This window comes from Gobio gobio, assembly GCF_949357685.1.
Source record: "Gobio gobio genome assembly, chromosome: 7".
Taxonomy (NCBI): Eukaryota; Metazoa; Chordata; class Actinopteri; order Cypriniformes; family Gobionidae; genus Gobio; species Gobio gobio.
The window spans coordinates 53594986-53609774 of record NC_137103.1 but is presented as its reverse complement, the minus strand read 5'-3'; the positions used below and the strand labels follow the sequence as shown (position 1 = coordinate 53609774).

The 14789-nt window shown below is 37.8% G+C and overlaps 1 protein-coding gene across 3 annotated transcripts in view; it reads left to right on the top strand.

Moving 5' to 3' along the window:
- The window catches only part of tanc1b (tetratricopeptide repeat, ankyrin repeat and coiled-coil containing 1b), a 321757-nt gene that overhangs the window by 205128 nt on the left and 101840 nt on the right, over nucleotides 1-14789 (top strand). For all 3 annotated transcript variants that reach the window (XM_079822412.1, XM_079822411.1, XM_079822413.1), the window contains one exon: nucleotides 12902-13021. In XM_079822412.1, the coding sequence (XP_079678538.1) occupies nucleotides 12902-13021 (120 nt within the window). The remainder of the gene's footprint in view (nucleotides 1-12901; nucleotides 13022-14789) is intronic.

Genomic DNA, 14789 nt, shown 5'->3' with positions numbered 1-14789 from the left:
TGATCACGGAATACGAGTATAACCCTGAGGGCGTAATAAAACCCATTACCTCTTTGGCACGTGTTGTTAACAGCACTCACCAGTACCTTTTCAAGAGGTCCAGCTTACTCACGAACTTTGATGCGCCAACTTGGTCAACGCAGTCCTCCATACGGGGAAGAGGAAACACATCGGGCCTAGTTATTTTGTTCAACTTCCGATAACCAGTACAGAATCTATGTGTACCATCTGATTTTTTCACTAACAAGCAGGGCGATGCCCAGCTAGAAAAGGAATGTTGGGCTATGCCGTTATCCAGCGTATACACTCACCTAAAGGATTATTAGGAACACCTGTTCAATTTCTCATTAATGCAATTATCTAATCAACCAATCACATGGCAGTTGCTTCAATGCATTTAGGGGTGTGGTCCTGGTCAAGACAATCTCCTGAACTCCACACTGAATGTCAGAATGGGAAAGAAAGGGGATTTAAGCAATTTTGAGCGTGGCATGGTTGTTGGTGCCAGACGGGCCGAGTATTTCACAATCTGCTCAGTTACTGGGATTCTCACGCACAACCATTTCTAGGGTTTACAAAGAATGGTGTGAAAAGGGAAAAGCATCCAGTATGCGGCAGTCCTGTGGGCGAAAATGCCTTGTTGACGCTAGAGGTCAGAGGAGAATGGGCCGACTGATTCAAGCTGATAGAAGAGCAACTTTGACTGAAATAACCACTCGTTACAACCGAGGTCTGCAGCAAAGCATTTGTGAAGCCACAACACACACAACCTTGAGGCGGATGGGCTACAACAGCAGAAGACCCCACCGGGTACCACTCATCTCCACTACAAATAGGAAAAAGAGGCGACAATTTGCACAAGCTCACCAAAATTGGACAGTTGAAGACTGGAAAAATGTTGCCTGGTCTGATGAGTCTCGATTTCTGTTGAGACATTCAGACGGTAGAGTCAGAATTTGGCGTAAACAGAATGAGAACATGGATCCATCATGCCTTGTTACCACTGTGCAGGCTGGTGGTGGTGGTGTAATGGTGTGGGGGATGTTTTCTTGGCACACTTTAGGCCCCTTAGTGCCAATTGGGCATCGTTTAAATGCCACGGCCTACCTGAGCATTGTTTCTGACCATGTCCATCCCTTTATGACCACCATGTCCCCATCCTCTGATGGCTACTTCCAGCAGGATAATGCACCGTCACAAAGCTCCAATCATTTCAAATTGGTTTCTTGAACATGACAATGAGTTCACTGGACTAAAATGGCCCCCACAGTCACCAGATCTCAACCCAATAGAGCATCTTTGGGATGTGGTGGAACGGGAGCTTCGTGCCCTGGATGTGCATCCCACAAATCTCCATCAACTGCAAGATGCTCTCCTATCAATATGGGCCAACATTTCTAAAGAATGCTTTCAGCACCTTGTTGAATCAATGCCACGTAGAATTAAGGCACTTCTGAAGGCGAAAGGGGGTCAAACACAGTATTAGTATGTGTTCCTAATAATCCTTTAGGTGAGTGTATACTGGACCTCAGATTCTAATACCTTCCGTTTCTCAAGAGGGACCCGATAAAAACACTGCCATATTGGCGGTGCATCACCAACGTCCACATCATGGTGTATCAGATGCGTGCGCGACGGCACATCTCCAAACAAACTGGGAAACTCACCCACTAAACAAATTACTTCTGATCTACGCCCATCAGACAGATGACTTAAACTCTCAAAATTACCAAGTGTTTCAGAATTTCTTAGACTAGGTAACAGCTGACCGTTCCCAGGTGCCTTCACATCCTCACTCTCTGCAGTAGAATGAGAAGAAGGCAGGACTTAGGTTTACCTCAGGGCTGCGTGAGAAATATGGTTTAAGCAGAGTTGGTTAGATTTCTTTCGATCAGGGGTATCAATCAGTGTTAATTTCGTTGACGAATAATTTTCGTCAACAATCTTTTTTCACTGACGAAAACGAGACGATAACTAAATAAAAACTTGCGTTGGATGACTAAAACGATGACGAAAATCAACTGTCATTTTCGTCAACAAATAAAAACGAGACGAAAATGTTATGGAGGGACGATTAGGGAAGAGATCCAGTCAGAACTGATGTCCTGTGTCACAGATGCGCACAATTGATGTGAACTGATCTAACGGCTGGAAAACACGGCTCACACATCCCCAATCCAGCTCCAGAGCGGCTCAATCAATCAATAACACACATTTATGCCAGACAATTGTTTATGAACTAATGCTGATGAATAAGGACAATGTTTACTTTACGATGTTTATATAGTAATATGTTTTAGTCGGTTGTAACTGCATATTTTATCTCCCTTGAAGCATTCTGCAACTGCAATAGTAAGGAGCAGATATTTCAGAATAAGAGTCAATGTGTATTTCGAGCTTGTTTATAATTAAAAGCCACGCATTATATATTCGTTTTTGGTTACACAATAAACTGTGTTTAATTTCATTCCCATTTAATTTATAGTCAGGAGCAAAGACCAATATTTGACACATTCAATAAAGTATCAGGGTTATAATAGTTCACTAAAACCATTAAAAAAACTTCATTATTTGAAATTAAATAAATGTTAACTGAAATTAAAAAAATTAAATAAACAAACTTATTTGAAGCTTTAGCTTAACCTGATATGGCCTACTAACTAAAACAGAAATGCAAAGTTATAAAAACTATATAGCTGTTTTTAAAAAACAAACAAAAAAGAAAATTGAGCTCTTTCGTGTATGTTTAATGTCAAAAACAAAATGATGTCAATATGTCAGTTCAAGTGACAGTCGGTTATGTAATGCTTAAATACTTAATGTATTACAATTGAACTAAACTCATTAGATTTTAGTCGACTAAATCTACTGTCGATTTAGTCGACTAAAACTAGACTAAAACTAAAAACAATTCAAGTGACTAAAATATGACTAAAACTAAATGGTATTTTAGTCAAAAGACTATGACTAAAACTAAATCAAAATTTGCTGTCAAAATTAACACTGGTATCAATGATATAATCCTGTTCTGAAACCCTTCGTTCAACTGTATATGGGCCAGAAAAATCTTGCACAAAATGGAGATCCTGGGTAAGAATCTGTGATATGGATATGATATGGAATTAAGTCAAATCTCCTAAACTAAGATAAATAAATGACTTTAACATGGCTTCTTAGTTGTACAGGGTTCCTACGGGGTTTGGAAAAGTATGGAAAAGTATGGAATTTAATTTGAGTAATTTCCAGGTCTGGAAAAGTATGGAAAATTATTTGTTTCCAGACTATTGTCCCTATTTCATTTTCTAAATATAAAATTAATAATTTATAAATGTATATAATAAATATATACACAATCGTTTTTTTCAATGAATGAAAAACTTGCAGCCTAGCTATGGCAGTAAAGGTCAGACCTGTGTGTTCCTTCCTTTTCACAGTTCAACAGTGGTTAACACAGCACTTTGTAGTTTGAGAAAGCAAGTTGGGTTTGAGGATAAAATTAGTCGATGGTGGAGTTCTTAAAGGAATAGTACACACAAAAATGAAAATTTGTCATTTATTTACCCCCATGTCTTTCAAAACCACAAGACTTTATTATATTAATATTTTTTTATATTTTAAATCTGAGATGTTTTAGTCCCTTTATTAAAGGACTAGTTCACCCCAAAATGAAAATGTCCTAATCATTTACTCACCTCAATGCCATCCAACATATCCATGCCTTACTTTCTTCAGTGAAAGATAAATTAAGTTTTTGAGCAACCAACTGAGTTGGTGCCATTTTGGATGGCATTGGGGTGGGTAAATGATTAGGACATTTTCATTTTAAGGTGAACTAATCCTTTAAATATCTTCATGTGTCCAAGATTTCCAAGATTAACAAAAGTCTTATTAGTTTAGAATGACATGAGGGTAAGTATATTATAATAGAAATGTCATTTTTGGGTAAATTAATAACCCTTTAAAAAAATTGTGACTGATTTAGCATTTTGATCGTTAAGGTCACAAAAGGCAATATTTTAATATAGGATTTCTAAATATTAGATAGCCTACATAGAGGTTTTTACTCAGAGTGTAACATACTTGTCGGTGCCGATAGCATTGTGGGTAATTGCGTCGCCATGTAGTGCTGTTGTACTTCGGGAGACCCGAGTTCGAGTCCTGCCTCATGGAATTTTCCCAATCCCCCCCCCCCCCCTCTCTCCCACCTTACTTCCTGTCTAGCTACAATACTAAATCTTTAGAATGTAACACTTGTTAGCAGTTGAATTTGAAAACAATTTATCAGAACAAGTTAAATATGGTCTGAAAAATCTGTAGGGAAGTCTGGAAATTCGAGTCTGGAAAAGTATGGAATTTTGAAATTAAAATTGTGTAGGAACCCTGGTAGTAGTTTACTTTGCAAAACTCTGTTTTCAAGTACATTTTACTCAAACATTATAACCCTGAATTAAACCATGCTTTTACCAAGTAAATAATTCAGTAGCTATAGTGTAGACAACATATAATAAAAGGGATGTGGTACCCACCCGAATGGAGAAACCTCAACACTTGGTACACAATAACGGTAGCATCCGATGGATCATTTTTTAACATGATTGTTCGTTTTGAGTAGAAAATGAACTCCAGATGTCACAAAACAGCAAGTTACTGAACCTAACCCAGGTTATTTTCGTAGACGAAAACTGAAACAAAGACTAAAACTCATTCTAAAACTAAAAATCATAATAAATGAAAAACTAACAGTTACTGAAAAACAAACTAAAATAAATAATCGTTTTTGTAATTAATAAGCTCTTTACTGTGACGTAAAATCTGACCTGTGGCTGTTCAGGGAAATGTCTGTCTATGGCTATAAGTTAGCCGAGGCGATTAACCGCTGTCCTGTGACACGCTCAGTGAAGAACCGAAACACAGAACACATCGCTAGTCCGAAGCGGCTGTTCACAAAGAATGCGCTTGTGGCAATGAAATGGAAAAGGACACTATGACACAAGGTAATAAGACACAAGTTGAACCACTTTTAACTTGAGCGCACTGCTTTTAGATGAGAGATGCGGGTGCAACAGCAATTAAAAGCAAGTAGCCTACTACTACTGTATGTTGGAGATTTCATGTTTGCATAATATTGACAGGCTGAAAGGTGTTATTATCATTGTTTTTACAAAAAATTTACTACTAATAATATGATTATCCATGTAGAGACATTTCCCAACAATATAGGGAATACCAGGACACACACACACACACACACATATGTTGGTGCAACTACATTATGAGGACATTCCATAGACGTAATGGTTTTTATACAGTACAAACTGTACATTATATCCCCCTACACTATCCCTACCCCTAAACCTACCCCTCTCACACACACACACACACTACCCCTAAACCTACCCATCACAGAAAACATTCTGCATTTTTACATTTTTAATAAAACATTGTTTAGTATGTTTTTAAAGCTATTATTATGAGGACTTCTGAAATGTCCTTATAAACCACGTTTACATTGTAATACCAGTGTAATACCCATGTCATTATACAAATTTGTGTCCTCATAAATCACATAAACAAGCACACACACACACACACACACACTTTATTATTTAATCACACTGGCTTCACAGCAGGTGGTGTTGACTGTAGTCAGATGACTTTAGCTGCATTTCCTACAGTGGTCACACTGCTCGCCTTCATTGTAAAATAGGCATGTTTAACAAGATTTCATCTTTAATATGAATTTTCATAATTTTTACTTGTATTATTAAGATGTCTGCTCAAGAGTTAACACTAATCTGTGCAAATATTAAACTTTGCTTTGTTCTTTGTTCTGATAACTCTGCTAAACTACAGGGAGTGCAGAATTATTAGGCACGTTGATTTTCTAATCATAATTTTTTTCCAGGCACATTTGACCAATTCCAAACCACAGTAAATCTTAATAACTACTATTAATTTAGTATTTAATAATGTATAAGTGATATATAATTGTTCATGAAGGCTGGAAATGAAAATCACCTTATATTCAGGTGTGCAGAATTATTAGGCATGTTTTCTTTTACAGATAAATTGAGCCAAAAAAGAGATTTAACTCAGACTGAAAAGTCAAAAAGTATTAAATGCCCATGAGAAGGATGCAATACTAATGCAATACTAGACATTGCAGTTAAGGCATGACCATTGGACAGTGAAATGCTCGTTGGGTCAGCAGGGTCTGACAAAAACAGGTGGTGAAGAAAAGACACCTGTTAACTGCAAAAGAATTAAGAATTAAGGTGAAGAATTAAGGGTGAAACCATCAGGAACCCTTTAGTCTCCAGCGCCACCATTTTCCAGAGCTGCAACCTACCTGGAGTCTCCAGAAGTGAAGGTGTCAGGATCTCAGAGACTTCATTTAGGTAAAGAATCCTAAAAAATGACCCCCACTAGATAAGAATCATAAGCTGAAGTGTTGTAAAATACATGAAGAAGGTTTTTTTATAGGCTTCATGGACAGATAGGTTGAGAATGACTCTTGAAGGACCAGCACCACATCCTCTAGTACCACTGTTTGAAGAATTCATCTTCCAGAATCTGGCAGTACGTTTTGGGAGTTCATTTTAGTCCATCCTGAAGTCCGTTTTGCAGAGATGGACTAAAAATGAACTCCCAAAACGTACTGCCAGATTCTGGAAGATGAATTCTTCAAACAGTGGTACTAGAGGATGTGGTGCTGGTCCTTCAAGAGTCACTCTCAACCTATCTGTCCATAAAGCCTATAAAAAAACCTTCTTCATGTATTTTTTTCCAGCCTTCATGAACAATTATATATCACTTATACATTATTAAATACTAAATCAATAGTAGTTATTAGGATTACTGTGGTTTGGAATTGGTCAAATGTGCCTGGAAAAAAAATATGATCAGAAAATCAACGTGCCTAATAATTCTGCACTCCCTGTATAATTACTAAAACTACTAGAAACTAAATAGAAATGTGTTCACAAAATAAAAACTAAATTTATTACAAAATTGAAAACGATATTAAAATAAGAACGAAATTAAAAACACAAAACTATAATAACCTTGAAGCAATGATAAAACATCCAGCTGAAAAAGCTGAGTATGTTTTACTTAATTTTATAATGTTGATATGTGACATGTTTATATTTACGCTTTAATTCTTTAATTACACCTCAAGAACATGCTTGTTCGGGTAGAAGTTGCATTAGTTGTTCCTGTAGTATTTACATCACAGAATCATTTTGATCAGCGAGTCTCTTTAAAGCTGATTGTCTGGGCTTTACTGCACTCGCTCACTCACTCACTCACTCGCCCCACACCTCCTCTCCCTCCTCTCTTCATTCAGTTCTTCGCCTGTCTGTCCTGTTCTCCTTCAGCTCTGTTTTATTAGCTTTCTTTCTCTTTCTCCGGGAGGATCATAGAATATTTCTCCTCGGGCTGCCCGCTCCAAACTGCAATCAGCCGCTCTGTAGGAGAGAGGAGATGTAGAGAGAGACCGCCACTGTTTCATCCCTCTCTTATTTTCCATCCGTTCTTTCATTTGGATTGCGGAGCGGAGAGGTGCGGCAGTGATTTCTCTCTGATGCTTTGTGGATGCGTTCAGCGATGCAGTGACTCGGGCTGTGGTGCGGTTCACCGGTTGAGCATGGAGGCGCCCTGAGGAGAGAGAGCGGGGTCTGTCTTTGCCTGAAGAACGTGAAGTCTGTGAGTACGAGAGCTTCGACGCGAGCGTGGAAAGTAGTTCCAGAGCAAACAGGTTGCTGGTGCTTTAGTTTCAGACAGCGATGCATGGATGCACATTATAGGCCGTGCACTGAAATTTCCCAATTTAACTTTTGCGTTGTAGAAATAAAGCTCTCAAATGGTCATAACGGTTCTTTTAAACGGCTCATGACTCTTTTGTCTTTGATTGTTCAGTCTGTCTGTCTGTGTATGTGTGTGTGTGTGTGTGTGTGTGCTCCGTGACCTGGTTCTGTTCATTCATTCTTTACAGTGTTTATTATGGATGCTGCTCGTGATTTGCATTCAAGATGATGTCATCTTTCTCCCGGCACGGTTTCACAGGGTTTTTCCTGGGTCAAAAATGGTCTTCGGTGGTGGCTGACAGACATGGTCATCCATACACACACACACACACACACACACACACACACACACACGCACGCACAGTAAAAAAGTTCCCTACCCACGTGATCTGCAAGTGCAATACTGACAAAACATTTTAAATAAATTCAAAGAAAATTTGTAATTTTTGCTTATCTTATTTTGATACCTTGATGTTTGTTTTTGTTCCTCATTTTTACACTATTTACTGATAGTTGTTTTGGTATATAATCATATCAATATTAAAAAGTAGTATTAAAAAATGAACAAATAGCCTAATTTTCTGCTATATACAATTTCATAAAATTATCAGCTAGCTAACCACAACTTTGTTCTGGGTTCACTCCAGTCTAAACTAAATGATTTTAGGCTATTTATTTTACTACACATTGTCCAAATAAATAAGCTGAAAGACTGTGGATGATTAAAGCTAATTCTTACTATCCACTCTTGCTAAAGTGGGTAAGCACACTTGTGTTCTCATTTCAAGTGTTCTGAGTAAATGATTCAACTGATTCATGAGTTCAGTGTTGGACTGATCCGTTCTAACCAGTCGTTAAAATGATTCGGTTCAAAGGAGTCATAATGTGGCGAATCGGACATTGGCTGACGCGCTGTGTGTGAATCCCTTCTGTTAGAACATCGCGAAAGATTTGTCAACACACAGAAAACACTTCATAACCGGATAGGATTTGTTTCACGTTTATTGAAAGTATGCTTTATGTCAGCTGGTCAGAGAATCAGTCAATGTTTTTTGAGCGCATTTCACACCCAGCGGCAATTAAAGGAAAACATCGTCTGATAGCGCCACGTGCAACATGGATTCGGTCTTCCGACCTTTTGATTTTGATTAACGTAATATGTGAAATATTAGAAAGCTAAGAATGCTTATTTTGAAGACAGAGAGCGTGCGAGCGGGAGAGGAGCTCTCTGGTCGTTCTCTCTGACACTCAGTTAACGCAAGGGCAGCGGTCATCTATTCTACATTACTCCTAAATCACAATAACTCATCAAATAAGGCTTTGGCGGGACAACAATTTGTTTTGGCGGCCGCCAAAAAATTTTCAATGTAGGAAAAACCCTGTTTCACGTTTATATCAGACAGGTCAATGCCAATGCTGCGGTCAGCGACCTTTAACCCAGCCTTGAATCTGAGGAGAAGTGTTATGGGTGTCTGATTCATATCCTTGCTAGGGTTGGGTACTGGGTACCTCTACGACTGGTACGTAACCGGACCGAATCAGAACGCAGATTTCAGTGCCACTTAAATTCAGACGTGCTTTTGCGCTTTAGCTGGCGTCAAGCCAGAGTCAGACACGCTCAGCGCTTGTCACATATCACGACTATTCAGTGTTTTCAACCACATCATGTTTATTTTAGGTTTCAGACATTTAAGTACTACCAAAAAATACACACTGATGTCTATTTTGGGCCCTATCTTGCACCCAGCGCAATTGACTTTGTACACCGACGCATGTGTCATTCCTATTTTGCACCCGTGCAAAGCGCGCTTTTCCCTCCACAGAAGCACGTCGCTAAACTAGTGAATGGACTTGCGCTCCCTGGGCGGTTCAGCGCAAAAAAGGAGGCGTGTTCCGGCGCAAACAATCCCTGGTGCTATTTTGCTGTTCCATTAAACAATTGCGCCACTGACCAGAAAAAACCTAGTCTAAAGTCAGTGGCGCGTTGCGCGTTGTTCATTATGCTATTTTAAGGGCGCATGCTTGACCATAATGTATAGCGTGCACAACGCGCATACACTTTGCTCATGTAATCTACACAGATGCAACAGTTATTTTTGCAAATCATAAATTGTTACACTAAAAAATATTAACACATGAGATGACGGAAATCATTGTGGTGTGCCACGAAGATGTGAAAAAATAGGCATAAATCTAGCTTACAAATGATTCAGGCTAATTGTAGTCTAATAATTAAGGAGACCTGTTTGCCCAATAGTGGCAACTTCTGGCAAGACATATATGTATATAAGGACATCTAACAAATTGGTTTGTCCGTCAAGAACCAGGAAAAAAAATCGGTGAGCGTGGACGCAGCGATGTCCTCTGCTGGCGTCAGGTCCTGAGTAGAGGCAGATCCACCTCCCGTTACACGGCGTGCCCGATTGATGCTGGCAAGCTTGGACTTTCCCCATCTTCTGATGTCATTGTAGCGCTTGCGGCACTGGTGCGACGTCCTGGGGATGCCAGCTGATGAAACAATTGTGGCTATTTCCTCCCACGCCTGTTTAACCGACGCTATTTTGGGTGGGTTTCTCCCATCCCCATACAACACAACTTCTCTGTCTTTCACTGCTCTTACAAGCACATCAGTCTCCTCGGCTGTGAACCGCTCCTGGCGTGCGCCTGGTAAATACGCCATAATAATAGCAATCCATAATGGAACTTGCGCACCTGCTTTTACAGGGAATGTTGGATGACGCTCTGATTGGTTTATTCACGTTACGCCCAAACCACACCTATGAATAATGAAGCTACTTCAGACCAACCCATTTTAGATTTGCGCCGGGCGCAAGAGCCATTTATCCCGCCGGGAAAATAGCAACAGCGCCGAGACCCGCCCACAAAGTTACTTGCGCTTCGCGCTTTGACACTTGCGTTTCAGATCGTTAAAATAGGGCCCTAGGTGTGGGAATCTTAAAGCACTTAACGATTCGATCCAATTCCGATTCTGGGAGTAACGATCCGATTCCCAAAACGATTCTTAACATACATTTTTGGTAACTAATTATCCTGCTGTGCAAATACATGAACTTTACATTTTAACCAAAATTATAATACTTTTATTTTATTAACAAAGTTATATTCAAGATTAACAAGCTCTGAATGAAACATGATAAGCCATATATACAATTGCAAAGAACAATCATTAAGAATGAAAAAATTGTCACACTTAGTTGTAAATTGAGAACTGTTTAGTTTCTTTAGAACATTTTAACAAAAAATTTCTTTAAAAGCAAAAAAAAAGTTTACTTTGTTTAGAGCCACAAAAAAAATATTTAAAACGGGCTAATTCAGAAGAAAAACAACTTTAGCGCTCGCTGAGAAGCCAAATTCAGTGTGTGTGCATAATATCTCACATGCCGAGCTGCTCATGCTAGAGACATTTAACGAAAAACACTCGCCAATACGAAGTCTTTGTTCAGAATTTTCCATTCGTTTGAAACATTGTGCAGTAATTCAGCAATATTCGATAAGTCATTCCAAAAATTATGCCATGGATGTTGGTAGGTTTATGTCCCAACCACCACATCGGAGACATAGGAGAGCGCCGTATAGCCTATATGAGCACCACTTAGTTATTTTGGCTCAGAATTTCGTTTGTTGGAAATATTAACTTAATTTAGAAATGCTTTTGAAATTAAAAACTTTGCATTTAATCGGCAAAATACATTTTTGAAATGGAGAGGCAGCCGCAGCGCAAACACAGAGCGGCCAGAGAAACGGAGGAGCGACTATGCAATGCAAAACTGCGGAAAAACTGCATAAAAAGTGCGGGTTTTGAACCCTCTCACCGGGAAAAGTGTCTCCAAGGGTGCGACGCCCCTGAGCAGGTCCTAGTTTGTCCAATTTATCTTAAACGAAGCCAATTGACCAGCATACGAACATTCGCCTATCAACAGGTTGTTCTGTTTGGCAGTGGTGAATTGGCCGTTTTAATTGATTCTGAATTTTTGAGAATCGATTCTGAACCGTTGGATAACGAATTGTGATGCATTGACCTTTTCTCCCACCCCTAATGTCTATGGAAGCGGCAGTAACAATCCCTTCAGTTATAATTTGACTACGTGTTTTATTCATATCAGATGCACATTGTATAGTTAACTACTCTATTCTTCTCCCAGTTCACCGGTCACTCACTTTCATGTATTTTGTGAGGCGAGGATGAATATACGTGATGTAAATCCGACAGATCCAATTCTCTGAATCGCAGCACAAACTAACATGGCGACTTTTTCAATAAAAAGGCATTCTTTAATGTCATTCACCGTCGTTTTGTTGCTCTTTTAATAAAAAAAAAAAAGTTTTAGGCACTGGTACTGTTTTAAAAGTATCGTTTTGGCACTGGTATCGTAAAACACCCAAACAATACCCAACCCTAATCCTTGCTCTTTTTATATCGCCAATATGTCTTATTTTGTAAGAATCATGTCTTGTTTACATGCACGTTCTTAACCCAATTATGCTTAATAAGCCGACAATGCACATGGTCGTGTAAATGCATTAACCTGTTTTCCTTTATCAGAGTAAGGTCTTAACACAGCTAGACACAGCTATATTTTTGCCCCTTTATATGAGAGGAAAGCATCCTTACTGTGGATTTAAGTGCGTCCAGGCATCCAGAGTGTTTTGCAGTAGGGGAGGAGAAAATATATCACAAACTCTTCTTTTTTGACCCAAAAAGTTATTGAAATGTGTTCTCATCTCATGCAGAAATATTCAAAACTCGTCAAAATATTGCATCCGTAACTGCAGGACAGGAGAATATGAGTCTCCCATTGACATTTTGGAATACTCTTTAACATCACGACTGAAATGAAATACTCAGAGACAGATTCACAAATGGTTAGGTTTTGATGTCACTATGGAGGAATAACTTGATTTATTAATAAAGTCTTGTAAACACGGTTTACTTGCGTTGTCTGGATATTGGTTTGCATGTAAACTGGGGCAATGGGTTAACTCAATAAGCTGATTTTTGGGAGTTTTGGTGTGCATCTAAACGTGCGTAATGTTGGACAGAGTGAAAACCTTTGCAATTCTCTGTTTTTCAGCAACGAGCTCCACTAAGCTGGAGGATCTGAGCTATCTTGATGAACAGCGAAACACCCCCCTGCGCACGTCCATCCGCCTGCCCTGGCACAACACCGGGGGCAGAGCTCCACACGACAAAGGTACAGTCACAATCCCATCATGCAATTCTTCCGTGTGTTTGGGTTTTCTCTTTAGTTCTTTAAGAATGTCATGAAACTTATTATGAACGTTTTCGACCCAGAATCAAAAGAAAAAGCATAAAAAAAGTGCCCATTTTTAGGATAATTGTGTTTTTTCTGTCATAATTTGCATTGCAATTATTCTTTTTTTCTACCCAAATTCATGCAAAAAAAAAACCTTGTCATAGAAAAGGAGAATTTGATCGATAGAGGAGAATTTTCTTCATGGAAAAATATACAGTATTTATGGATCATGATTTTTTTGTTCTGCCTTTATGCTGATTTAAAGAAAGCATTCATTTTTTGACGACACCTTAGAAATTGCACTTTATAAATACTTAAAATTTCCAAAAAAAATTGTTTTAAATTTTGCCTTTAATTTTTTTAAAACAAGTAAATGAAAATTACAAAATAATTGAATTTTGCCAAAAGGCTTAATTTTCTTTTTGTAAAAAAGAGAGAGTGTCAAAAAAATCTAATTTCTTTTTTCTTCTCTTAGATTTTGGCCAAAAATGTAAGGGTGCACTGATTTTAACAAACATAACCTTTGTCATTAAAATATCGATTACTATGTTGATCAAAGTAAAAAAACTAGGGCTGTCAAAAGATTAATCGCGATTAATCGCATCCAAAGTAAAAGTTTGTGTTTACATAATATATGTGTGTGTACTCTGTTAATTATTATTTATATATAAATACACACACAAGCATGTATATATTTAAGAAAAATATATAATTTTTATATATAAAACATTTATATTTATATATATTATAGATTATATAAATGTATATACAGTATATACATGCAAATATTTCTTAAATATATACATGAATGTGTGTGTATTTATATATAAATAATAATTAACAGAGTACACACACATATATTATGTAAACACAAACTTTTGTTTTGGATGCGATTAATCACGATTAATCTTTTGACAGCCCTAAAAAAACGCATTAATTGATCAAAGTTCAAAAACGCATGCATTTAAGCTATACTAGCTAGGGATTGGCGTATCGATATGAAGTATCGATATATCGATACTGATATGAACTTCGAAAAGTATCGGTACTCAAATAAAAATATTGATACTAAGGTGTTTTTTTTTTACCAGTAATTTTGTTTATTTAAAAAGATTATTTAATGCGTATACAATACTAATAACTTATGTAACAGAATAGTTGTGTAGTATAGAAGGATTTTTCTGCTCATCTGAACCATGATCTGAACACGCAAATACTGCAAGACAGAAGCAATCAATCACAGAGAGAGTTTTCGCTCACTGATGACATTGCATTCAAACAGAGCTGCGTTTCCCAAAACTATCATAAGAAACCTTTTGATGCTTTTGGATTCACAGCCCAGAACAATACTCATCAGAAGACAGAAAAAAACATAGTATATTTGAGCTATTTCACAATAAACAAATTGAAATTGTAGCCTACATGGCTTGTGCAATTACACTCTAAAAATTTGATGTTAAACGTTGATATTGATAATGTTCTATTCTGTAACTAATGTTAAAATAAATCATACTGTCAGAATAAAAAGGTTGCATTTTATGGGTGCGATGTCCTGTCACTGACAGTCCCTTATGAAAATGAAGGTTTTACTACAGCGACTATAGTACAGCTATAGTATTTGTAGATTTCCATGGTTACCACTACAAGTAAACATATTTTAACCATGTGTAAACAAAAATATGATCTAATAAGTAGCAATTAAGGC